Source organism: Brienomyrus brachyistius, chromosome 9, assembly GCF_023856365.1.
Source record: "Brienomyrus brachyistius isolate T26 chromosome 9, BBRACH_0.4, whole genome shotgun sequence".
NCBI lineage: Eukaryota > Metazoa > Chordata > Actinopteri > Osteoglossiformes > Mormyridae > Brienomyrus > Brienomyrus brachyistius.
This window is the reverse complement of record NC_064541.1, coordinates 19998514-20023434: the sequence shown is the minus strand read 5'-3', so window position 1 is coordinate 20023434 and position 24921 is coordinate 19998514. Positions and strand designations below refer to the sequence as shown.

General features: G+C 47.5%; 1 protein-coding gene across 5 annotated transcripts in view; it reads right to left on the bottom strand.

The window, feature by feature from the left end:
- Positions 1-24921, bottom strand: part of hdac9b (histone deacetylase 9b) — a 49340-nt gene that overhangs the window by 9821 nt on the left and 14598 nt on the right. The window contains exons 1-7 of one of the 5 annotated variants that reach the window (XM_049025284.1): positions 23601-23701; positions 8010-8239; positions 6637-6781; positions 5952-6075; positions 5736-5857; positions 295-417; positions 50-165 (exon numbers count right to left, since the gene is read on the bottom strand). In XM_049025284.1, coding sequence (XP_048881241.1) covers positions 50-165; positions 295-417; positions 5736-5857; positions 5952-6075; positions 6637-6781; positions 8010-8180 — 801 coding nt within the window. In that variant the 5' untranslated portion in view covers positions 8181-8239; positions 23601-23701. Of the gene's footprint in view, positions 1-49; positions 166-294; positions 418-5735; positions 5861-5951; positions 6076-6636; positions 6782-8009; positions 8240-16710; positions 16934-17039; positions 17632-23600; positions 23702-24921 lie in introns of those variants that run through there. The other 4 variants (XM_049025282.1, XM_049025283.1, XM_049025280.1 and 1 more) reach the window with 4 other exon arrangements.

Below are 24921 nucleotides of genomic sequence, written 5' to 3'. Positions count from 1 at the left end.
GTTTCTCGTCCATGTAGGTGGATGTGGGCGGGCGCTTAGGAAGCCGTACCTCAGTCTGTGTGTTGGTGGGCATGGGGGAGGGTCCATTCTCACCTCCCAGGGTGCTGCAGGCACTGCTGGGAGAGCTGGGCCCAGTTCCTGGGGCGTTGCTGCTGGAGGTAGAATCTGGGGCCCAAGTCAAAATCATAACGTGACAGGTCAGTTAAAAAAAGAGAAGACAGTATAGCCAGTGTAGTCATGTGACTATGATCATGTGACCCATGCACACATACACACACGCACACACAGTCCCACCTAGGAATTCCAGCGTCCTCTTCTTGTACGGGGTGCTGTCTTTCCTCCTCAGCAAAGGGCTGCTTCTCCTCTCAGCAACCTTCTGTTTTAACCTTGACCGGACCTTCAGGTTTGGCTCTGAGGCTGTCAGAGACGAAAAAAAAACATTAAAATCAATAACACAACCCCCCCAACCAAGGCTGTTTTTCTCACAAGTCAGTGTTCACTGCTTTGGAGACGCCCATAACCCCCATCTGCTGACCACAAACCAGGCGATCGTTTGCAACTTAAACCACGGCCTACAAGCGTAAACGGAAATCTCTAGGCATTTATTTCACATAGAATTTCTATTAGTTTTGAGACATAGTGTTGCTATCACATGCTGGCGGGGGGGGGGGGGGGGGCGGGGGGGTCTCTGGTTTTACACATAAGGTTAACACTACAAAACAGCTCCTTTAAAAACGCGCCCATCATCCCCTGCACCCTACACCTGCAGGGCTGCTGCACGGGGCCTCAGGACCCCTTAGGTAAGAGGGGTGGATGATGCACAGGGTGAGTGAGTCATGACTGCGATCCGCTGCCTGCCATCTGGACTACATCACCGCTGATGGCCACGGCGCCTCGACAGGGAAAAGGCCACTCTACCTGCCAGCCTGCTGACCACAGCCCTGTACGGTAGCAGCAGTAAAACTAACAGAAAACATGGCAGAGCTTCGGGTCGGGAGAATAATGGAAGGTCCCTCTTTTCCTGATGGGAAAGAGAGTTTCAGTACCCCGACCCACCAGCAGGGGAGCTCATCCTGCACCTGCATTCTGCTTGGATGTAAGCTGGTCAGTACACGCTGCAATCAGGGGGCGGGGAGCAGGTCTTTAAGCAAGGTGAGGCTGCGGTTTGCCCCTAGAAATTCAAAAGCCATCATTTTTACACTATCGGGTGATATAAATAGAGCTGGAAATGCTAATCATTTTGTGCCTTAAGTGAAGCTGGAATTTATTAAGCTCACAGACAGTGAACAGAAGAACTTTGCAAGGTAGATGCTGATCATCACCCTCACGGAGCCGCAGGGTCGGATGGCGGATGGAACGCAGGTGGCTGTAGTACCATCCGTCAGGGTGCTGCATCATTTAATCGCCCAGGGTCAGAAGTGGGGGCTATCTCACCTGGCAGCAACTCTCACACGGGAGTAAAAAACTCCTGGGGAGGGGGGCTTTGTGCACAAATCCTTCTTTGCCTAAGAATCCTGTGTTTTGGTAAATAATTGCCTATGAGCGTAACAGAAATGATAAATGATGCAATGGCAGCCTGTGTATGTATGTAAGCTCGGGGGGGGGGGGGGTCACATGGATGTCCCAGTTTGTCACAGAGTTAACTGGTGGCTCCCAATGGGCCCACCTCCCCACCCCACACACACAAGCAGCTGTGTAGTACTGGGATGTGGGGGCGGGCCGCCAGACCGGTGTGCTGCATGACCCACTTCCCCATCTGCCGTCTATTTTTTACCCAGAGCTGCCGGGCCGCACACCTCGGGCGGCTGGGCGTGGAAGGCGGGCCAATGGAATGTGCCTCAAAGAGGCAGTGGCGTGGAGGGAGAGGGGGAGGGAGTCACTGTCTTGGGGAGAGAAGCACTGCGCCTGATCCTCCCTGACTTCACCTTTCATCTGTCTTCCAGTGGTGGCATTTTTCACTTCCCTACAGACCAAATTTCCACACACAGACGGGAAGGGCAGTTTCTAATAAAGGCCTTAGCATGCCAGGCTTTCCAGGCAACGTCCACCTCGTCCAGCACCCCGGCCACAGCCCAGTGCAGTTTCAACCATCGTCACACTGTATGAATAATCAGGGCCACTGTGCCTGCGTGTCTCCAGTGTAGCAAAGTCAAACCCCGCGTCCCAATCTGCATCACAAGCACACCGGTATGCAAACTGCAGGACTGTCACGCCCTGTTGAGAGGTTTCAGGTTACTTATTTAGCGTTGCTTGTCATTAGACCGACACATTCAGAAAGACACTTGATAGCACAGACAATTTTTAGCAGAAAATCCTTGCCAGTTTATAGGTCACGCATGTAATTTTATAGCTGCTATTTTGGACACAGGTTTTAAGTGGTAATTGGTTATATATATATATATATATATCTATATATCAGTGGTATAATAATATAATGAGACAATGCAGAAACAAACCATGTGGATGAAGATATCGATAAATAAAACAACAAAAGAATGCAATAAATCAAAGCTATTTAGTTACTGCTTAAGATGGATGCTTTCTGATCAACAGCATTCATTTAATTGCATTAAAAAATATTTGCGTTCAGTCAATCATGTTCATGAAGGATCGTGCCAGTTACAGACCCACCACAGAAATATTTTCCCAGCAATTACCAGGAAGACTTTCAGATATTTAATTTCAGAGGGCAAATATGCAGGTCCCCTCACTTGTTTATATAAAGCTGCATCATTAAAACGCACTCGAGCCCCCGCCGATCCGCACGTCGTGCCACTTGTTTTGCCAAACCATCATCACGCCTAAGCAAACACTAGCTGCAGCTTGGGGGGGGGGGGGGGTGCGCTGAGTGGGGGGGTGGCTGCTCACAGCTGCATACCTGCAGTACGACCTGTGAGTTCCAAGCTGAGGTGAACTTCCAAAGCTGGCATATATTTCATGGATTTTTGGATTAAATATCAACATTATGCGGCAGAGCGGTCACAGAACCTCCCACGTTTCCTCCTCCTCCGATTTGACCCTGTGTTCAGACTCCAAGCTTCACTCTCAACATTATTTATGTGCATATATATCTCAAAGCAGAGCATGATGGGATATGTGAAAAGGAGCCTTCCACTGTACCTGTACTCATAGCTATGCAAATGGAAAATGCAGCATCATTTTATCCCTGTAACATGCCTCTCTTCAGTCAGTCCAGCTCACCGCCTACGATTTATGGTCATTCCAGACATCAGCTGGTAAAATGTTCTCCCCTTTACGGCGTCCACCCTTCAGAGGCGGCATCGACAGGTGTCGGCCTGCGTGTCAGCCGGCGCAAGGGGGAATTACGGAACAAAGCACTTCCTGTATGCCTCCGGAGGAGGGCTTTAAGGATAACAGACAGGAAGTAGGTAATGGGGCCATGGACGGAGGCGAAACAAGCCTGAGGTAAAAAATTATAATAATAATGTAGAAAGACAGGAAATGACTGTTAATGTTCTTCTGAATGTGCTGCCTAAAAGCTCATCTACGAGAAATAAATGTGGAAGGTTCTTAAGGGCGAAAGTTACAGCTCTAATGTGGAAGATCCAAAAAAGTATAGAATGAAATAAAAATAACAGATATAGTGTACAGTCTGAGGATGGGGAGAACTTCTGTAGCGGACTGAAGTATGCCTCTCATCTTTAGAAATTATAGACAAATTGGGTTACAATCGTCCATCAAGATGGGATTGGCCACATCCTTTCATAAAAAAAAAAAACATTTTGCTATACTGCCCATGACCTTTCTCCTACTTTCTGGATGTTGCTGAATCAGTATATATCCATAATTATCGTTCCGTTCAGAAATCTGGCAGACAGCAGTCCCAATTTCCCGCCCCCCCGCCCACCTTACAGGTCCCCATCCGCAGTGACGCACGACCCCTGTCGGAGAGGCGAGTCTCCAGGCGGGAACAAAGTGATACAATAAAACAGGATCGGTCGTCATTTGCGTCCCATCCGAGGATTGGCTCAGACACGCTGGCAGCCCTCGCAGACTAGCTGGGCTCTGTTTACATTGTGTTTACATTTCGCCAGTCGGGAGACATAATTCCCACAGACTGATCGCTTAATTGGGCAGACGCGAATACAAACATGCCAGCGCATATGGCAAAGTCATTTACCAGGTAATTGTTTGCGACTGTAATTCACGGCGACACAAAAGGAAGGAATGTTACGTCGTTTCCCTGACTTCACAGCAGGATCATAAAGAAACTTGGCTTGTAAAGAATGAGAAACTGTGGAAACCACAAGAGAGGTATTATTCGTATTTATACAGATTTCCCTGGAGAATTCCTCAAATAACTTACGCCAAAAGCGTAAGCACTTTTTCGATGGAAAGCCCTGTATTATTTTCAAAACAATTAGCAAAACGCATAACTCAGCAGAAATTAAACACTTTTCAGTCTCCTGCATCCCTCTAAACAGTGTCGGTGGATTTTAAAGGTGCTTTTAACGGCTGCCTTTCACTTCCCCGAGCGAGCATATAAACAGAGACACGGGCCCAGACGTCATTCCTCATTAAGTCCGTCTGGGGCGCCAACCTGACGAGGCGGCCCGCGAGCCACAGTGGCCATGAACCAGCGAAGGACTCGCACGGCCGTCAAAGCCAGGCTTGCCGGTGATGTAACCGCAGCCGTGCCGTGGCTATGGGAGGCTGCGCTTAGATAATGCAAAAACGCAGCTGGTCGCAGTTCCAGCACACATCAGCAAGTCCGAAGGTCCCTGTAAACAGACTTCAGGGCGCTGCATCATAGCTGAAAGCCGCACTGTGCCGTGTCTGAGTATATGTAAGCAAGGAGCCCAGGAAAAGCCGACGTAGCGTAAGATTAAGTCAGTTTAATGTCTGTTTGTTGTAAGTCTGCAATTTCGTTAGAATTCCATCTGTTTCTTGAAAAAACAAACTATAAACTTGTGTAAAAAGTATATGAACTGTGTATTACTTTAAATCGCAGAGATTCAAATTTCAGTGCAAGAAAAAAAAATGGTTTTAGCCAAACAGTTCTCTGTTAGTGTCAGGACATCTCTTGGGGAAAGGAACAGGGCCAGCCCAGTTTTTCGGGTCATGTGACCACATTACACAAACAGGCTCGCCCTGCCCTTGCTCAGGGCCGTAAAACGGGACACTGCAGTCGGTACTTGGCTGGGCGTTATACCACTATGTTACCCTGCTTTCCTCCCAGATAAATCAGCTCTTACCCTTTAATCCTGAAGCCCTATAGGAATAGATATGAGAAGGGCAGGGGGTTGCAGACCCAGGTTGGGGCAAAGTCAAATGACGTCGCATTCGCGTTCGTCGATGCGCTGTCGCATGTACCGGTGCAGAAACTCCCGCCTTTCACCATCCTTTCTCCCCATCGCTTTGTCAAACTCATCTCCATCCCGGCACCCAATACCCCCAATTCCAACTCCTCCAAACCGCCTTTCACATGTTTACAATCTGCCCCCCCCCCCCCCCCCCCCCCCCGATCTTAAGGGATCATTACCTATGATCTTCTGCTTGAAAACCGAACAGTACTATCAAGAGGTTACAAAAGCCTCAGCAAATCTGAGTCATTCAAGAACAAAAACAGCAGCCAAATTTAGCTGTACTAACGGCGCCGTAAACAGAACAAGAGTGATGTTTTTGGAAAAGGGTCCAACCAAGTGCATCATTACCGTGTGTGTTTGTGTCCAGGTTTTACTGCAGTTATGAATAAATTCTGGCCATGGAGGTACCTGTCTTCCTCAGTGGGAAGTCATCTTTGCAATCCATCGGTGAGGGAGGGGCATACTTGTAGGTGGGGGATGCCCCTCCCAGGGGGGGCGAACTTTGTTCCAGTGATGTGTGGTGGGCTGATCTGCTGGGACAAAAAGGGAAGCAGAGATGCGAATAGCAGTGAGACCTGGTAATCGAGCTGTGGGCAGGTCGGGGCCTCCTAGGACGTGACTTACTTGTACCAGAGCTTGGGGTGGTGGGTAATGACGTTCCGGCCGCCGGTGACGTTCGCATCCTTGGCTGATTTACTCAGCAGGAACTCCTGGAGTTTCTGCTTGACCTCAGTACTGGCGATTGCACCTGTAAGGCCAGAGGGTCGCCCCGTTAGCTTTCCACGTCACGGCCGTTTAAGGGAGAGTAGTCACACTGAGAGATCAGTGGGAAAAACGTCACCAAACCACGCCGGCAAACAGACTGGCATACGAAGTGGCCAACATACAATTTGAACAAAGGAATATCGCCCTCTAGTGGACAGTCAGGGGACATTAGCATAAAAGCAGCATAGCTCTCAGCTTCTTAAATGAGCCAGCATTAAATCCCCAGCTCTGCATTTTATAACCCTAAGCCTAAAGCATGATTGATTTGCTGCAGTAGATATAGCAGGTGTGATATTCAAAGCTCATGTTAACAACAGGTGCTTTCTGTAATAGGAGCGTGCAGCAGTGTGTACTTGGCAGTTTGCAGCTATGCTCACACATCAGTGTTCACTGTATGTAAAGGCCGTACAAACAATGCAACAGCAATAGACTTCTGTACTGTTTATGCATGGCTGCTGTGTCTATAGGCTGGGGCACTTAGAGGCATAGGCACATTGCCAGGGGGCCCAGAGTTCCTGTCTACGCCCGGCGGCATGCCCCCTACTCTTGCGGGTGCGCTCCTTGCTCCTCAGCGCCAGCTGCTCCCTCCGGTGTCGCTCCATCTCCTGCTCGCGACTCTGCTGCTCCAGCTTGCGCTCCTTCTCCAGCAGCTCCTGCTGCTGCTTCATGGCCAGCAGCTCCTGCTGGAGCTGAGGGAGAGGATGAGGGAGGGAGATGGAGAGAGAGACCGAGAGCGTGAAGGAGATGCAGAGAGGGAGAGGGAGAAGGAGAGAGAGGGAAAGGGAGCGAGTGAGGAGAGGGAGGGTGGTGCATCAGCAGCGCGACAGGTGGTTGGGGGGGGGGGGGTTAGCACGCTGGGCTTAGCATGCAGATCCCAGGAAAACAGTTGCTGGACCCTGGGGGACGGCCCCTAATCCGAGCTCCTTAAAGATATCCCATTATGTTATAAGTATCACGCTGCGGAGATGGGTGGGGGTGTAAAACGATGAGTTCCTGGCCCAGAATAAATACGTCAGCTACCGGAAGATAGTGAATCACACCACGTGCTTTGGGTGAGGCAGCGATGCTACTTAATGTGTGTGTTTAAGAATGAGCCCCCCCCCCACCGGAATTATTATCTAGTCCAAAGGATACAGTCTGTCCTATGATATACTTTGCGGCGAGCACTATATTTTAAGCCGATGGGGAATTGCGGGCAAACTGGCCACGTGGGGTAAATTTAAGCCGTGTATATCTTTGGATGCATTTTTGTCATTTCGCTGCTAGTGTCTGCTAAAAAAGTAATAAATAACACACATTATTTAAATTCTATTTTATATTATAAACATCACACTTTAAGTAAATGGGAGTAACATTTTGGTTTGTAGTGTAACTACAGAGAGACTACAGGTATACAGGTTGAGAAAGAGACATGCCCCGGCCCGCCTCTGCGTGGGAGGAGTTGTGTGGGTTTCCACTGCATACTCCGGTCTCCCTCCCCAGCCCAGCGTGTCACTAGTCAAAGTGGCATCAACATAATGCCTTTTGTGTTTGTCACAGTGTGTGGAATTTTGTGCATGACTGCATCCCGCGCCAGCCAGCCACCCCGTCCAGGGTGTGCCCTGCCCTGGATGAGTGTCCCTGGATGAGATCCCAGCTCATCACCACCCTGTACAATGGGATTTGGAGCTGGAAGATGGATGGATGTATAGATGGATAGACTCATGGAACATAACATGGGACACAAGGTCTGATAACTGCAGAGGTCAGGAAATACTCAAATGTATTACATGCATAGGGTCATTTATGCAAATGTGCCGACACCTTCCAGTAGCTTCTATTCTGCCTGGCCATGCAGCATTCAGCCGAGATCTGGGTCAACAGCGCTGCCTCAGGCTGCCGATGACCCCCCACCTCCAGAAGGGGCCCGGCTCTCACCTTGAGGTGCTGCTGCAGCTGGGCCTGGTGCTGCCGGGTCAGGTTCTCGTGCTGCTTCTGGAATTCTGTGATGAGCAGCTGCTTCTGGATCTGCTGCTGCTTCTGGATGAGGAGCAGCTCCTGCTGCAGCTGTTTCTCCCAAACGCTGGGGTCTGACGTGGAGCCCAGCATCCTGACGTCCGTGGTGCGCAGGTCCAGAGGGGCTATGGGGACCTCAGGTTTGACTTCAACTGTAAAATCAGAAATGGGGAGAGAGTGAGAAAAAGACTCAATCTACAGTCACAAATTCAGCCACAATATACAATAAGAAATGTAAAGACTCAGAGTCACAATCTGTACTCATAAATTCAGTCATAATCTACAATGAAAAACTGACAAAGAATTGACAAATTCACAGTCACAAACTGCAATCACAAATTCACAGTCAGTCACAAACTGCAATCACGAATTCACAGTCAGTCACAAACTGCAATCATGAATTCACAGTAGGTCACAAACTGCAATCACGAATTCACAGTCGGTCACAAACTGCAATCACAAATTCACAGTAGGTCACAAACTGCAATCACGAATTCACAGTCGGTCACAAACTGCAATCACAAAGTCACAGTCAGTCACAAACTGCAATCTCAAATTCACAGTCCGTCGCAAACTGCGATCACAAATTCAAGAAATTTTCTGATTTGCCCAGGGAGTGATGGCACACAAGGCCTCTCATTCAAACCAGAAAAAAGAAAACAAATAATGAATCGTATATGACTCTCTGCCCCAGTTATACCATCACAACTTATGTCATCACAAGTGATACAGCACATGACTGCCATGCCCACTAGCGTTTATTCTGCAGCCATTCACTTTCCCAAGAACCGCTCATTAATAAAACCCAGATGATGTCACTGAAAGTACGGTTTCATGGATCTTTGCAGATCACAGGAGGCGGATGGCAGGAAGGGACGTGTTTGGGCACTCGTCCAATGAAGGGAGAGTGAAAGATGAAAAAGCATGGATGAGAATAGAAGGCAGCCTTCTCGCACCCTCGCTCCTGACCCCAGATAAACACGGCGGTGTTATTATTTACATAAATTCAGCACAGACACTCAAAATCACATTTTGCCTATGGAGGCAGTGGAGCATTCATTAGGTAAGTCTTGCGGAAGCTCTTGGTTACGGAATAAATACCGATAAAAATCAGACGTTTTCAAAGTATTTGCTTGTTCACCTTTCGTTCACACAAGATTGCGCTGCCAAAGTTTTCTTATTTAAATAAAAATCAGCTTGTTCAAAGTTTATATGCATGATATTGTTCGTAATTTTTTTTCACAGTCCAGTTTTTAGCTCAGGCGTAAAGTCACCTCATTTTCCTGTGTTCTTTATTTTTTATAAAAATAGCATCACTATAAATACGAAAAGCTTATAAAGGAAAGAGAAAGGGGGAATTCAATGAAATGAAGCACTGGGATCCTTAACAGCAATGTAATTGTGGGGACTGGGCATGAAGAGGTTTGAAATATCAACAGCGAGTTTTCAAGGTTTAGTGTAGGCGAGAATATTCTGTCGCATGGGGGGATGATTGTCTGGCAATTTTCCTCTCCAGCCGAAAAGGGTGAGTCACTGCGATACTGACCGTCCTCATCGCTGTACCTGCCCCCTGCTCATCGCTATATTTGAGAGCAGCGTGCAGTCGCAGCACACAGGACATGGCACTGGGGCGGATTGTTCAGGCGAGGGGAGAGAGGAGGCCTCAACACCATTTGCTAATAAGACCGCAGATTATATCACGGGCAGTGTGTGCCAGTGTTACACAGTGTCCTGAAAGGTGAAAATACACAGTCCACAGAAAGGCTACAGGGTGTCCCGAAAGGTGAAAATACACAGTTCACAGAAAGGTTACACAGCGTCCTGAAAGGTGAAAATACACAGTTCACAGAAAGGCTACAGGGTGTCCTGAAAAGTGAAAATACACAGTTCACAGAAAGGTTACACAACTTCCTGAAAGGTGAAAATACACAGTCCGCAGAAAGGTTACACAGCGTCCTGAAAGGTGAAAATACACAGTCCACAGAAAGGTTATACAGAGTGTCCTGAAAGGTGAAAATACACAGTCCACAGAAAGGCTACAGAGTGTCCTGAAAGGTGAAAATACAGTCCACAGAAAGGCTACAGAGTGTCCTGAAAAGTGAAAATACACAGTTCACAGAAAGGTTACACAACTTCCTGAAAGGTGAAAATACACAGTCCGCAGAAAGGTTACACAGCGTCCTGAAAGGTGAAAATACAGTCCACAGAAAGGCTACAGAGTGTCCTGAAAGGTGAAAATACACAGTCCACAGAAAGGCTAGTGTTAGATGTGCTCAGGAGCAATTCTTGGATTTGGCTCTTTGGAGTCAAAGAGTCAGAGTCACAATCTGTAGTCATAAATTCAGTCAAAATCTACAATGAGAAACTGACAAAGAATCAGAGAAACAATCTACAGTTACACCTTCACAGTCACTGACAATCTACAGTTACACCTTCACAGTCACTGACAATCTATAGTTACACCTTCACAGTCAGTCACAATCTACAGTTACACCTTCACAGTCACTGACAATCTACAGTTACACCTTCACAGTCAGTCACAATCTACAGTTACACCTTCACAGTCACTGACAATCTACAGTTACACCTTCACAGTCAGTCACAATCTACAGTTACACCTTCACAGTCACTGACAATCTACAGTTACACCTTCACAGTCAGTCACAATCTACAGTTACACCTTCACAGTCACTGACAATCTACAGTTACACCTTCACAGTCACTGACAATCTACAGTTACACCTTCACAGTCAGTCACAATCTACAGTTACACCTTCACAGTCACTGACAATCTACAGTTACACCTTCACAGTCAGTCACAATCTACAGTTACACCTTCACAGTCACTGACAATCTACAGTTACACCTTCACAGTCAGTCACAATCTACAGTTACACCTTCACAGTCAGTCACAATCTACAGTTACACCTTCACAGTCACTGACAATCTACAGTTACACCTTCACAGTCAGTCACAATCTACAGTCTGAGTCACTGTCTGCAATCAGAAATCCAAAAAGAGTCAGAATACAGTGTATAACTGCCTTTGGATGTTGCGTTTTCTACAATCATTTCACGACATTTTCAGGGAAACAAAAGTGTGGCAATATTAGAATCACAATGTGATGACAGCTAATAATAATTTACTAGACGGTGTTATATATGGGGCCGCAGGATGGCATCGTGGGCAGCAGTGCAGCTACACCTGGCCAGGGCTCAAACCCCCCGCACGTGCCCCCCCGTGGGTGTCCATTGCTCGCGATGGGCTAGCATCTCAACTCTGATGTCCCTTGTCTGGATCCCTCTCTTTCCTGGGTTTGGCTTCCCGCCATTCTGGAATAGAGATGTCACACGGACCGTACGATACATCGGAATAGCAGGCTTCACGGATGGGATGCCGCTTCGTTTGCACCAAACAGGTGTTATTTTGTGAGCGGCAGTAGTCAGCTTTGTTTTCTTCTATGTCCCTGCATCTCGATCAATGTCTCTGTGACTCCGTTCCAGGGGCAATTATAAATAGAAACACTAAACCAAATGGACCAATCCGAGGCCTCCTACCTCGCTGCCATGGCAACCACGTCGACATAATTCTGTCTCTCCGTCTCGTAGGTATCGAGACTCACCGCAGCCACTCAGCCCCCTCTGCCTGACAGGCACCGCAGCGTCCTCTCGTACTCCGATAACAAGTTTAACTGAAACAAATTACAGTCCCGATAGGAAAGGAAAAATGAAACACCCATGAAAGACGCCCACGTTTAAACGGCAAGCTCAGGGTGATTGAAAAATAACAGCTATTCCTCTGAGTACGTGCCAATTGCAGGCACAAGAACCTCGGAGATTATTCAACAAACGCCAGCGCTGAAAGGAGACGAGGATGGCACTCAGGAAAAATCCAAGGATGCCTTAATCGCTCACGGCACTTTTAGTGAGAAGTGGAGCTGAGCTTGAGAAGCACTTGGGAATCCGGCCAATGGAAGAGGTTCGGGGAGTCAGACGGCGGTGCTGCGTCTCGGAAAAGGCTAAATATAGCATGGAAAAACACCTGCTTGCTGCAGAGGTGCGTCACCTGCGCCGCTTGACAGGGGGCGCTCTGCTCAATGCATCTAACTCAAACACAGGACAGGCAGGCCCTGTAGGTAACTTCATGGGGTGCTAGTCCAGAGACGCTATGAGAAATCATGGGAGCACCGTGAGTACAGCACAGAACCCGTACTGCCGCCCCCCGGAGGTCAGACCCTGAGCCCACATCTATCCCTTAACACTGAGATTAAATCCAAAAATTCAGCTTCTAGCAAACGCTATATCTGCTCTTCATGCCATTCAATATTCCCTTTTCTAACCCTATATATAAAAAGTACAGCAAAATGCATCTATATGAGAACTGAGATTTGCATATGGATTTGATAAACATGCCGTCACATTTCGTGAGGCAGAAACCCACAATCAGGCGATTTCAAAGCCCAGCTTGGCATTTACTCTTGCGGTGCAGATACCGCGCTGTGCTGGAGGAGGCCTGGGAACAAACCACCCTGGGACCCCGAACCAGCGATGTTCAGTTCACCAGACGTGACTCCTGCCGCTTTGGCCACATCCACAGGTCCAAGTGCTGCATGTCTTGTTACCTTGTTACCTCCAGTTACCTTTTTAATCTGTTCTAAGGTATTTTAATATTTATGACATTCGCTTCCTTTCTGACACTCTAACAAAATTGGAAGGAACTTCTATCTGCTATTTATTTACAATAAAATGGCCGATTAAGTATATTTAATTTCTAAATATAGCATCCACCCAGTTCTGAACTGGGGGATTCGGACCCTCACCCAGCAGTGCAGTAAACAAGGCTGGGATGCTAGGCCTTCGGGGGGGGGGGGGGGGGGGGGGGGGACGACGACACCCTAAATGAGCTCAGTGGGACACACCAGGATGCCATACCACATGAGCCCAGGACACGGAAACAGAGGTGGGATTCAACCCCCAACCATACAGGTGCATGCTGCAGCGCTGCCCAGTGAGCCGCCATATAAACGTCACAAATAAAGCCTTCTGAGGTGCATTTCCACACAGGGATTGTGAGAGCGCCTCACATTCGTCTGTTTTGACATGAGTGAAAAATCTGCAGATGGCTTTTACATAAATAATACTACTTTCTGTCAGCTAGCAGACACACTACGACATATCCCCAGGAATTTCCAAAAGGTTGTAGGCAGAATTGTTCTGAAAATGACTGCTGCTATCATCCTGGTGTAAATTGTGTACCGGGTTCCGCAGATATGCGGAGCTCGCTGATTGGTCAGGGGATTTGATTGACAGGACTGTTTTCGCGGGTGCTGCAGGCAGTCTGACTCACATGTACGCATTTACAGCGTCTCACACACTTGACACTTTGACTTCTTACTGAAAACCTCTGCTGGCAAACCCTGCATCGGCCATCCATACATTTCAGTTCCCTTTCCCGGTACAGTACGAGCCTTTCACGCCGATCATTATAGAGACTGATGATTCCGGGACAGCCCGCTTCAGCGCGACGCGAGCTTTAGTGCAGAACATTTCAAGCGTGGGAAGAGAACTTCGCAATAAGTGTGTGATGGGGAGAGGATGCCGTCGCAAGACCGAAATGTCATTATCACAGGGAATAAAAAAAGCCTCGAACGGCACGGGAAATATAGCACGTTGTAGAAAAACAAAAATCGGCATGCTTACATTTCATTTTCCTGTCTGTAGTGGAACTCACAGGGGTCCCAGAATAACCCATAGCACGCTTCTGCTTTCCTCTATATTAATAGTGGCTGATGGGTGCAAAAGTCGCGTCTTATTTTATCGCAGGAATAGGCAGACGGACTGCACTGCTGCTTCTCGCATTATGTGCAAGTCTATTTTGGGGGGGGGGGCGGCGTGTCTAAAGCAGGAAACGGGGCATTATTTTTGAGTGTTAGGCATCTGTCACTGCATCTGAGGCGCATCTCTAGTATATGAGCGATCAATTGGGCAGGATCGAGTGGCCACCCGCAAAATACACCGTAGCTTTTCTCACGAAAACGGGACGTGCATTACTGCAGTGCCGTGCCGAAACAACACCTTCTGCGCTCCTAAAAATTACCATATAAATACCATTTATATTTATGCATCAGGAGAAAAAAATATGCGCGTTGACATAATCGCTGTTCATCAGACGAGAGGAATCGCGATAGGACGACTGTGCGATGCCACGTTGCCGGGGGTGGGTATGCAGATGTGCATGGAGAATCTGTTGCTTTTGGCATGCAGTTTAATTACGATGTGGGTGTGGCGTGACTCCCGTAAGCACAAGGCAGAGTATGTGCGGTCAGATCCAACTTTATCATCCCCCCAAAGTTAGTAACGGGCCCATAAATCCCCCAGAGGGACGTATTACTTCGCTCCGCTCTTGACCACATTCTGCAGAGCAGCGCCAAGTCCTAAGGACGGGGGGCGTCCGCAGCAGAACGTGACACCTGCCCTAACCCTCGGGAATGACCACATACACGCTATTCATTATCTCACACATCACTCGCCTATTCCTTTCCCTGAAGGCACACCTGTTGCACACGGCACTCTTCGCCTTCACAAATGAGTCATATATAACAATTTATCTTTTTAATAATACTATCATGGGATTTCTAATAATAACAAAATGTGTTTTTTCTCTCTAGCAGACATTGGTCTACATCGGTCTGCAGTTTAACCTATTTGCAAGGATATGGACAGTATTAATTCTGGCAAATCCAGTTAAAGACCCAGCTCAGGACAACCTGGGGTGTTTTGTGTATCAGTGCATGTTACATGCTGTTAGACCCCATACAGCACCTGCACTGAATCGATTTTCAGTTCACCTTTGTGTGCCGGGCGATGCTGTTATATCCAGCCGGATCTCTAAATCAAGCATCACAACATTTAGTTATTATTACACACACCTAATATGAGTCTTTGCACCACATATTGGCTCATATCCCTTGCCTCATTATAGCTGTTGACTAGTAGTTCATATTAACGTCATGACCAAGCTGTCACAGTGAGAGGGTATTTTTGGTAAATAGTAATAATGAAAATCTTTACTAACCAGTTATATATTTTGCACAAGAGGTAAAACCGAACAGTAGATGTTGCTTGTAAAAATTTCTCTTGATCGCCCCCAACAGGTACGACATGGTTACTGCACAGTAAATCCCAGAAACGCAGAAACGGTCACAAGCACTGGCTGAGCCACAAACCTCTCCTGACAACAACCGGGCATCGCTTGCGGTGCCAACCTGGTTTGCAAGGCACGTACCACAACCCCCCCCCCCCCCCACAAAAAGATGAAACAAGATAAGGCCAGCATGTGGGCAGAGCTAGAGGCTTCTGAAAACTCTCCACCTTCGCCGGAACCACAGTCGATGGGGCTGAAAAATGACAAACACCCTATAAATAACTGTTCCGGTGTGCTGTTAAATTTGGAGCTAACTTAGACAAGATGACAACGCCTAGCGGCCTAATCTTAGCGCCCTAATGCCATAAGCTGAAAATAAAACGTCTAAGAATAGCTGACCCACAGAATAAGCAAGAAGCCTAAGACTCTGCAGACATTTAAAGGACCCTAAAATGCTCGTTCCTCTCCTGCATCCACAACCTGAGACAAGATTAGTAATGAGATGGAACTTTAATAATCTCTCGGTGAAACTGCTGCTGTCTAGCTGCATTACAGAAATATCTCCCAGCACAATACCTCCCACCCCCCCATCCCCCCCCCCCCGCCCGAAATAAATAAATAAATCTTTTCGTTTTTGGCAGCTTGGTAAACATCCAGTCCCTATTACATTACCACTGATGGTTAAAAATGATATTCACATGCCTTGTGAATCCTTCCTGGGATTGTAATTGCTTGGGAAGTGATGGACAAGGTAACCCATAAATAAATGTGTAAGCCAGGTGAGGAGAAGCTTACAATACAGGACTGAGCAGCTCGTCACCGAAACCCACAGAGTGGGGCTGTGGGTGCCGTATTTTTGCCGATGTTTACCAAACACAGGGAGCCATAAACGCGGCTGAAAGAAGAGTGTGACTTTACCTTTATGCAAATTTTATGTGAAGAGCCGACGGGCTTCCCGACAAGTCGGTTTTCTCATGACGCACTGGCTGACACAGTACTCCTTTACCAGATTTAATTTTAGTCGACAAAAGTGAAGGCAGAGCTTGCGGAGCAGGACTGGTTTGAGTCACAGCGCTTAACCCGGTTGAGTCAGAGAGTGCAGCGGTTACCAAGAGCGATGTCGGCTTTCACCGGGGTGAGAAACAGAAGCATTTATGTATAACAGAATGCTTGGGGGAACAGACGCCTTTCCACAGCTGTTCAGCAATAATGCTCACAGCATTCAGCTGTTTTGCATGTTGGATATTTCCCCCCTCCAGCCCCATGCCTGTTTGCGGCGCTCAGACCCGCGTTTTCATCGTGCCCAGAGGTGCGACCAGAGCTCGGTTCAAGCAGCCATGGGGATGAGGCGACCACGCATCTGGCAAATGCTCAATGCCTCCCTGATCTACACCTAACGCTGCCCCAGCCCGCCCTGCACCCAGCCCGCGATGCATCCACGCGTTCGATCACCCAGTCACCAACAAGATGCCATACTCACGGCAGGAGGTTCCCTCCGCGGCCAGAGACTCGATTAGAACTCTCGACGCAGCGGCACAGATGGCGGCTCGGCAGAGTCAGCCATCACACGCACAAAAACAGAGAGACCGTGCCACGCGTGGGGAAGGACAGCGTGGTGATGCAGGGAGTGGGGGACGGGCATGCTGTACTGTCACTGAGAGAAGTTTGAGAGCCCACCTCGGTGTAGAGTGAGGAAGGGAAGGAGAGAGAGCAACAGAGAGAGAGAGGGGAGAGAGAGAGAGAGAGAGAGACAGAGAGAGAGAGAGAGAGAGAGAGAGAGATCCCCTTGGAGTCCAAGAAAAGTGGCACCTCTGTCAGGGGAGCCGTCCACGCTGCGCATTTCGCACACTGCTGGAATCCGCCGAGGTGCCTGGATCCCGGCCGTGGGGAAGCACGAGTCGCCCTCGTAGATCGTCTGCAGCATCGTCCGCTCAGCGCCGGCTCCCCGTCTCGGGCTGGCTCATGGCCGCCCGGCGCTTCCTGTCACACTAAGCCGGCCCCCCGGCCGCCCGCGGGGGAGAGAGTGCTCTTCTCCCCTCCCCAGAGAGGCAGAGCTCTCCCTCTTTCACTCCCCCGTCTGCCTCCGGAGTGACGGGGAGGGGAATCACAATGCTCAGAGACCTCGCCTTTTGCCAAGGGGTATTTTTAGATCCCCGGATCCCAGTAGAATAGGAGTCGGCACGCATATGAAAAAAAATCCTGTGGTTTAAACCCTAACCCTGACAGAAGAGACGAACAATAACTGGCATCTTTTTTTGCCACCTTCTCAGTCTGTCTACTCCTGTCTTCATTGATTTTGCCGACTGCAAAGTCTTCCCCCTCTTTTTAACGAAAGAGGAGGAGGAATTCCACGCCTCCCGGGCTGGGCCGCCGCGTCCGGCAGCTCCCGTGAACCGTGCCTCGTCTTGTTCCTCCTCTCCTGCTCCTTCAGCCGACTGGAACGGGATCAGACTCATTAGCATATGAATCAACAAAGGTACGGCCCACAGGTGACGGGGGAAGAACAATGGCCGTCCCTAGCCAAAAATAGGCCAGGCAAGACTAGGGGATTGGAGCAGCAATCAAGTGCTTAAAATACCAGCTAAACACAGCTGTCTTCTTCATCTCTCTGTCTCTGTCTCTCTCTCTCTCTCTCTCTCCCTCCAGTTTTTCTATCAAGGAACACAAACTACCCCGACTGATATTCCCCGTTATTTATTTTATCAAATGTTCTCTGCATTCTCTGAAAGAGGGTTTCCCATTCCACCTGCTCCCATTTCCCCCGGCTTCACGATTACACTGTTTCCTCCTTCGCTATTATCTCGGCATCCCCCTAATGAGTTAGTGCTGGTAGCAATTGAAGGAAATATTATATATATACATGGATGAAGTTAACAATGCCGAGCCACTGATAAATGATGCATTAAAATGAAAATTCATATTAAAACTGACACTGACAGCTCAGAAAACGATCTTCTTTCAGAGATGTTCCCTGCATCCCTTGTCGGTCCCTCTCTTCTCTTACAGCCCTGTAGCACTTTCCATAAAATCTGCTGCTCCATCATTCAGATTAGTGCTTGCAAAATGTTCCATATGCATTAGCTTACTTGCTGTGCAGTTGTTTAGCGGTTATTTCAAATACCATTGTGTCTTTTCACTAAACCAGCTTTAACTACAAGATAAACTGGGCAGCACTATGTCGTCCAAGAACACGATCTCTGAGTGTAGTTTTTTTACAGACCCACAAATGGCAAATTGCTGAATCGCACAAGAATGAATACATAGCTAATGGAATAAATTGCCCAACACTGAGTGCAGCTATCCGGCAACGTTTTCACGTTAAACAAATAAACCCATAGCCAAAACGACAGTGGCAAATGAGATTCTGGCACCAAATTAACTTTGCAACCATTTTTGCAGACCTGCTTCTGCTGAAGATGCCAGACCGCGTGAATGCAGACCAGCCCAACTGTAACGGTGACAGAAACATAATTAGTTTCAATTAACGTGGCCGCTGGCGCCCACGCATTCCCATAACTATCTGTGTAGCTGTCAATGTGCTGCATGGGGCATTGTGACAACGAGCAGGAGGACCAACAACTGCACCATCAAAGCTTGCAGGATCAAGTCGCTGATCCCAATGACAGCGGCTATCTGCCAGTAAAACAAACCGGGACTCCCGTATCGACACACAATGCAGCATGGAATTTGGAAAAGCTGGGAGACGTTTTCCAAGACATCATTCTACAGATCCCTATAATTCTTCATCTGTTGCTATGCACATTTTATGGCGTGTTTACAAAGCCAGATACTGCAACGACGACAAAGGGCTGGCAATAGGAAATTCCCAAGAGTAAAAAAGAATGTGTTGTGAATCTCAAAATGGCATTAAGAACGTTTAAAGGTAAGTGGAACTCTCAGAAAACCAGGTCTTGGTGATCCGGGATGCAGGACTGAGAGTGTAGCTCAGAGCAAGGTGCCTTTAAATTTTCATCTTTCTACATAATTTGACCTGTTCCACAGCCACAGGCAGCAAGCCAGCAGGGGCTATTTTTAGCTGGCGAGCTCTGCCGTCTTGCGGACTAGAAAGATAAAAATGGAGTTTTACTGGGCTTTCTCGGCCAGGGAAATGCTTCACCCCTCGGCCCGGGTTTATAAAGGTGGAGAAGGGAGAACGCAAACCCCGGAACTTGGGGGTGCTGGAGTATTGGGTGACCGTTATCCGAAAACAGACGATCGTTGGCTTGTCGGCTCCACGTCGACGGGCACCTACAGCCGCCCCCAACAGCACGTCGTGTGCACGCCATTTAAAACACGCCTCATTCTCAGCAGCTCCCCCAGTTACCATATGAAACTGGACTGGATTTTGTTAGAACCTGCAGAAGTTAAAGAGCAGCTAGATCACTATATGCTGGAGAATCAGCTGGACGAAAAACTAAGCACCCCGAGCAGGAGGCGGCAGAAATCTGTATTCCGGTGAGCAGTACGACGGGCTATTTTTATCTCTGGCTCCTGTAAACGCGTCAGTCCGCGGGGTTAGTGCCACAGCTGAGGTTTGTCACATTTCCTTCAGGATGCTGGCGGTTCAAGGGAGAGGACAGCAGCCTACACAGATAAACCTGGAACACGGCACGGATAAACCTGGAACACAGAGAACACTTTACCGTTTATGAGTTGCCGGGGAGACGCATCATTCACATTCAGGAAAGCTGTTACATCTTTGAGTTCTTAACCCTCCAGACCCACTTTTCTTTATGTTAAATTTCTCAATTAATTCATTTAGACTGTTAGCAGTGATTAACCTGCACTATTCTATTTATAGCAAGCTTTCCAAGTGACACGCAGAACTGCAAACAGTCCTGCAAGCAGCCAGGGAAACCAGTTCTCCTTAAAAACCCAACAGAGGCCTTTAATAGCCCGCCTGCGTCAAAGCCATCCTCGGCCTGCCTAAGTCCTCTTAAAGCATTTAGCCACGCACGTCAGCAGACCAGCTGGCAGTGCCAGGGAACGCCCCCCAGTCGGACTGCCCATCACCCCATCGCACTGCGTAGGAAAGGCGAGGGGGGTGAGGGGGTGCAGTGCCCAAGGCAGAAATAAAGACAATTATGGCCACCTCAGGCCAGGGAAGGCTGCAAAACAAAAGGTCAGAGTACAATGGGTATTGTGTCAGATGAAAGCGAGCAGGGTTTGGTATAGCACACGTCTGGCTCTCTGTGGGACTGGAGAAGAGGGAAAAAAAATAGATAATTGTATTTCCAGGAAAACCTGTGCCGAGTTGCGATTATATATATACATATATATAATACATACACACACACAGGGTTGTCATGTTGGTATTAGAGATTTCCATATAGAAATGGAGGGTCCCCACAAAGATATAATTACGAACCTGTGTGTGTGTGTGCATGTATGTATTTCTTTTGAATTTCATGCGCTCTAGACAAAAGAATCAGCACAGGAGGGATGTCAGAATTAGCCAGGCCTTTTGCTATATGGGTCAATGAGGTGCTGGGGCTAATTTTAAACTATGCTAGTCAAAATCCAATGTGAACTTACGTAGACTTTACTAATGAACATGGCCGGATTAAGTACCCATTTATACGTGCGTATTAAGACCGAAGCATGTGAGGTAAGTATGCTTGCAAATGAGGACAGCTCCACCCAAACTAACCCCAGACCTCGCCTCTTAAGGGTAGTACAACACGAGGACACACTATCAACTGATTCCATAATTCCAGCGATTTGAATCCATAGTCCCCAAGGCTACAGTCACCGGAAATGACATTCAGATGGGGAAAAAACACAAAATAAACCCCCCTTTGTACAAACATACACCTAAACAAATGTATAATATACATAAGCGGCTTCCCTATTTTGTCCTCTCGCTTGTGCACCCAAAGCTGCTCTCTGCATAAGCATACAAATTAGTATCGGAGTGGATGATTCCCCCCTGCCTCTTCTTTCAATATACTGTACTCCACACTTCCCAGAATGCATTGCAATGGAATATGGAATTGAGGAACCCAAACAAGAACTGTGTATGCCCTGAAACATGTAAGTGGGTGTAATTCTCTGAACTCTGGGTGTGTGTGTCTGTGTGTGTGTGTGTGTGTCTGTGTGTGTGTGTGTGTCTGTGTGTGTGTGTGTGTGTGTGTGTGTGTGTGTGTGTGTGTGTGTGTCTGTGTGTGCGCGCGTATGAAGGTGCGCAATGCAACAACATCATTTCATCACTCCGTCTGGGGAGGGCCTGGTTGCACCCAGCCTGGCGTTTGACGTCACGATGCCAGCTCTGCCTCGCACTAGCTGCTGTGCGCCACTTAATTACCTGAGAAGACACTTTCGGGGAGCACCTGAAACAGGTGACCTCAGAATAATTAGCACTCACGGCAGACAGCCCTGAGGGCACCCACGGGCATTCGTCACAAAGAAGAAAACACAGGCTGAACAGGGGAATCGCCATCGAAACCGGATTAATCCACTCTGCCTGTGCCGTTCCTACATTTGCAGCATGTGGCTTCACAGTCCCAGTTCAATTTGCACATCAGGTATGGAGAAGACAGCCAGGGAGGCTGCCTAAGAAAAACTAACCAAAACATTTAAGCAGCAAAGAAAACGATGAGACTGAAATTCCTAAGGTTTTCTGAATAAACCTGACCAAAAGTGGATCTTTCTGGATCTTAATTGCCTTCCTGTGGCCCGCTCTTTACAGAGCAGCTCCCAGTAGTCAACGGGAAGACGTGTGCCAGACTTAACTACAGTCCTCCTTTTGCCACATAGAAATTTTCTCGAGCCCAAACCGCAGATATATGCAGTGAGAGGAAGTGCATCCATGACCGGCGTCGTTTCCCTGAGTAGGTCTCCCACGTGCTGCTGGCAGCCCCAGCTTGCTGGTCCCAGTTGCGGCCTGGACCGTGGCAGGAGTGCACCGGGGGAGGAGTTATGGGCTAATGGTTAACCCACCTACCTCGCACTTTTGCCGGACAGCATTCAACAATGCAACAATCCTCTGAAATCTTCATGAATGGCAGAATGCAATCAGACCAACAACATTAACTTCTACATTAGTGCTTTCAGCCTCTGTTACTCCTCTAATCCTCTAGGGATTATTGCATTATTTCATAAATGCAGGATGCCGTTTCTTAAATGTACAATGCGTGGTCTCCACTACATTACATAAATAATGCAAACGTGCAATCCCAGGTCATGACATGTTTGTTCAGATGTATTCTACCTGCACTGCATTGCATTTTTGGATCATATCTGTTTTCTTTTTGTGGGGAACATAACGTGGATCCTTCATGCCCTCAGAACCACCATCTCCCAAGGGTGAGAATGTTGTAGGTCACACCTGGATCCTTGGTTGCTATGTTGGTCTGAGGAGTGGTGACAAGATCTAAGCCTTGATGAAACAAAAGCCACACTTGCAATGCTCAACCGGTGATGGGTATGAAGCCATCATGTGGAACGAGGTATTTAGAGGTGTTTCGCTGTTAACGTTACAGCAACCAGGTTCAGAAGTCCCTGGATCAAAAGGGAAACCTCAAAACGTTATGGGCCTCACAAGTACACATTCTCTCTTACTTTATAGCAAAGATCATAAAAGCACAAATGCACTGAAACTGCTGATTTAACATGAAAATCGTGTTAGTGCTTATGCCCGGAAACATTATGGGAAAGAATTCCCAGCTAATGATTTGGGCTCTCTGGATTTTATTAGGTTAGCCAGCCTGGTATTTCCTGTTGTGCTCTCTAGGTGATACACACTGCACTTTACAGCTTGTATCAAGTAACGCACAAAAGCTTTTAAAGAGCAATAATTTATGAGTGACTTCATAAATGTAAACACCGCCCGGAAATGCTAATTGCTGTACCATAATGCATACAAAAAGGCGGAGCACCGGAGATGTACATATAAACTTTCCATTCATGCTTAATGAAATAATAAAGAGTAACGATGCTGCTAAAGTCAAACGCTGAACGGGAAAGATCTTTTAAGAGTGACACAACAGGCGGAGCACCTGTGGGCCATTCACGTCCGAGGCTATATCCATCCGGCATATTCCAGGCCAACATCTTTAATTTTTTATGGCAACGTATGGCCTCTTTGTTGTCCTGCGTTTGAATCGGTTCCCGAATTATTGTTCCCTGTCGAGCATCAATAGAATTCCAAAAATAACAGTTCAGCGGCACGTTTCACAAAAATAAAACAATGGACGGCATGTAGGACTGGAATCGATCCTCGAGTTCAGCGCAGTTGGACGCCATTGACGTCTTCCTGTTGATGCATTGTCCCTAAAACTGGGGCACTGACACACTCTGGTATAATGCTTGTCATCCCTGCAGGGTTAGGGCTTATGACTTTGGACAAAGTCAGCAGCTCAAAGCACTTACCTCTGAAGTCAGAAAACAGTCCGTCCGGAATGAATCTGTGGACTAAAGCCTAGCTAGCAGGTAATCCTTGACCGACTAGTTTCATTCGTGCATCCGGCAGAAGTGAACAGCACGAGCCTAACACCAAGGAATCGAGGAAACAGAGCCATGACATCACGCGCAAACGACCCATTGTATGTAAAAATGGATGTGGAAGTGCTCAGCAAAATGCAAGACAACACTAGGAAGGAAGAATTGTTAAGATTTGCTATCGGCGTCAAGCTTCCAAAAGCTACCGACTTTCTTACCTGGCAAAATGACAATACAGGTTAGATTCCAGTTTAAAAAGTCAACTGGAGGCATTAAGGAATCACATTTTCTTTAAAAATTGATAAAAAATTATACTATTTTGCAAGCTATTTTGAAATTAGCAAGCAATGCAAACCACTTTAACTCCAAGTCTCCTTTATCAAAAATCAACAATACACATTGTTTGTAGCTCAGATGTCAACTATGAAATATTATTTGCAGTAAATCCTTAAAAGTCTTTGGAAACATAATAAATGACGTGACTAATAACAGCTATGGTGTTTCTACAGTGTTGCATAAGTATATCTCAACACTGACATGTAGCTCGATGTATAAGTCAAGGCACACAGAGGCAAAAGAGGAGCTGACCCTAAGTCTTTTTTTAACTGTTTCAGAACCGTATCATTGCTCTTTCTCTGTTGCCATTCTAGACTAGTGGAGCTGAAGGAAAATTTTAAACTCTTCCCTTGTTGATAGGGTGACCAGCTAGTCCATGTCAGGAGGGACACAGAGATTGTAAGCGACCATTCCAACCATTTCAATCAAAAGAACCCGGATTTCACTTTGGCACCGAGGCCTTGCTGTGTGCTGATTGGTCAGTCTCCAGTAATCATGCGTGTGTCACTAATGTTAAAGTGAAACAGCTGGATGAGTCTTTAGGTCAAGGAAACAAACCAGTAAAAGTACGAAGAACTGAACTAATTAGCCAAACACAGCGGCCTTTCAGTTTTAAAGTAGTTTGTGAAACCTGAAGTAGCTCAGGTCCTGACATGGATTAGCTGGTCACCTTACTTGTCAAACCCAATAGCTCCAAGACTTCCTGCAAAATCATCCCCTCTTCAAACAGGCTGCCCCTGCTGATGGGAGACAGTCAACAGGTGTCAGTGAAAGGTTCTTACTTGGGGTAAACTGCCAGATGCTGTGCAAAGATATGCCAGCACACCACTGCGCATCACAGTCAGTCCTCCCCCCTCCAACGCGCCTGTATAGATAATGCATGAGCCCTCCTCCTCCCCGGAGACCCGACACAGGA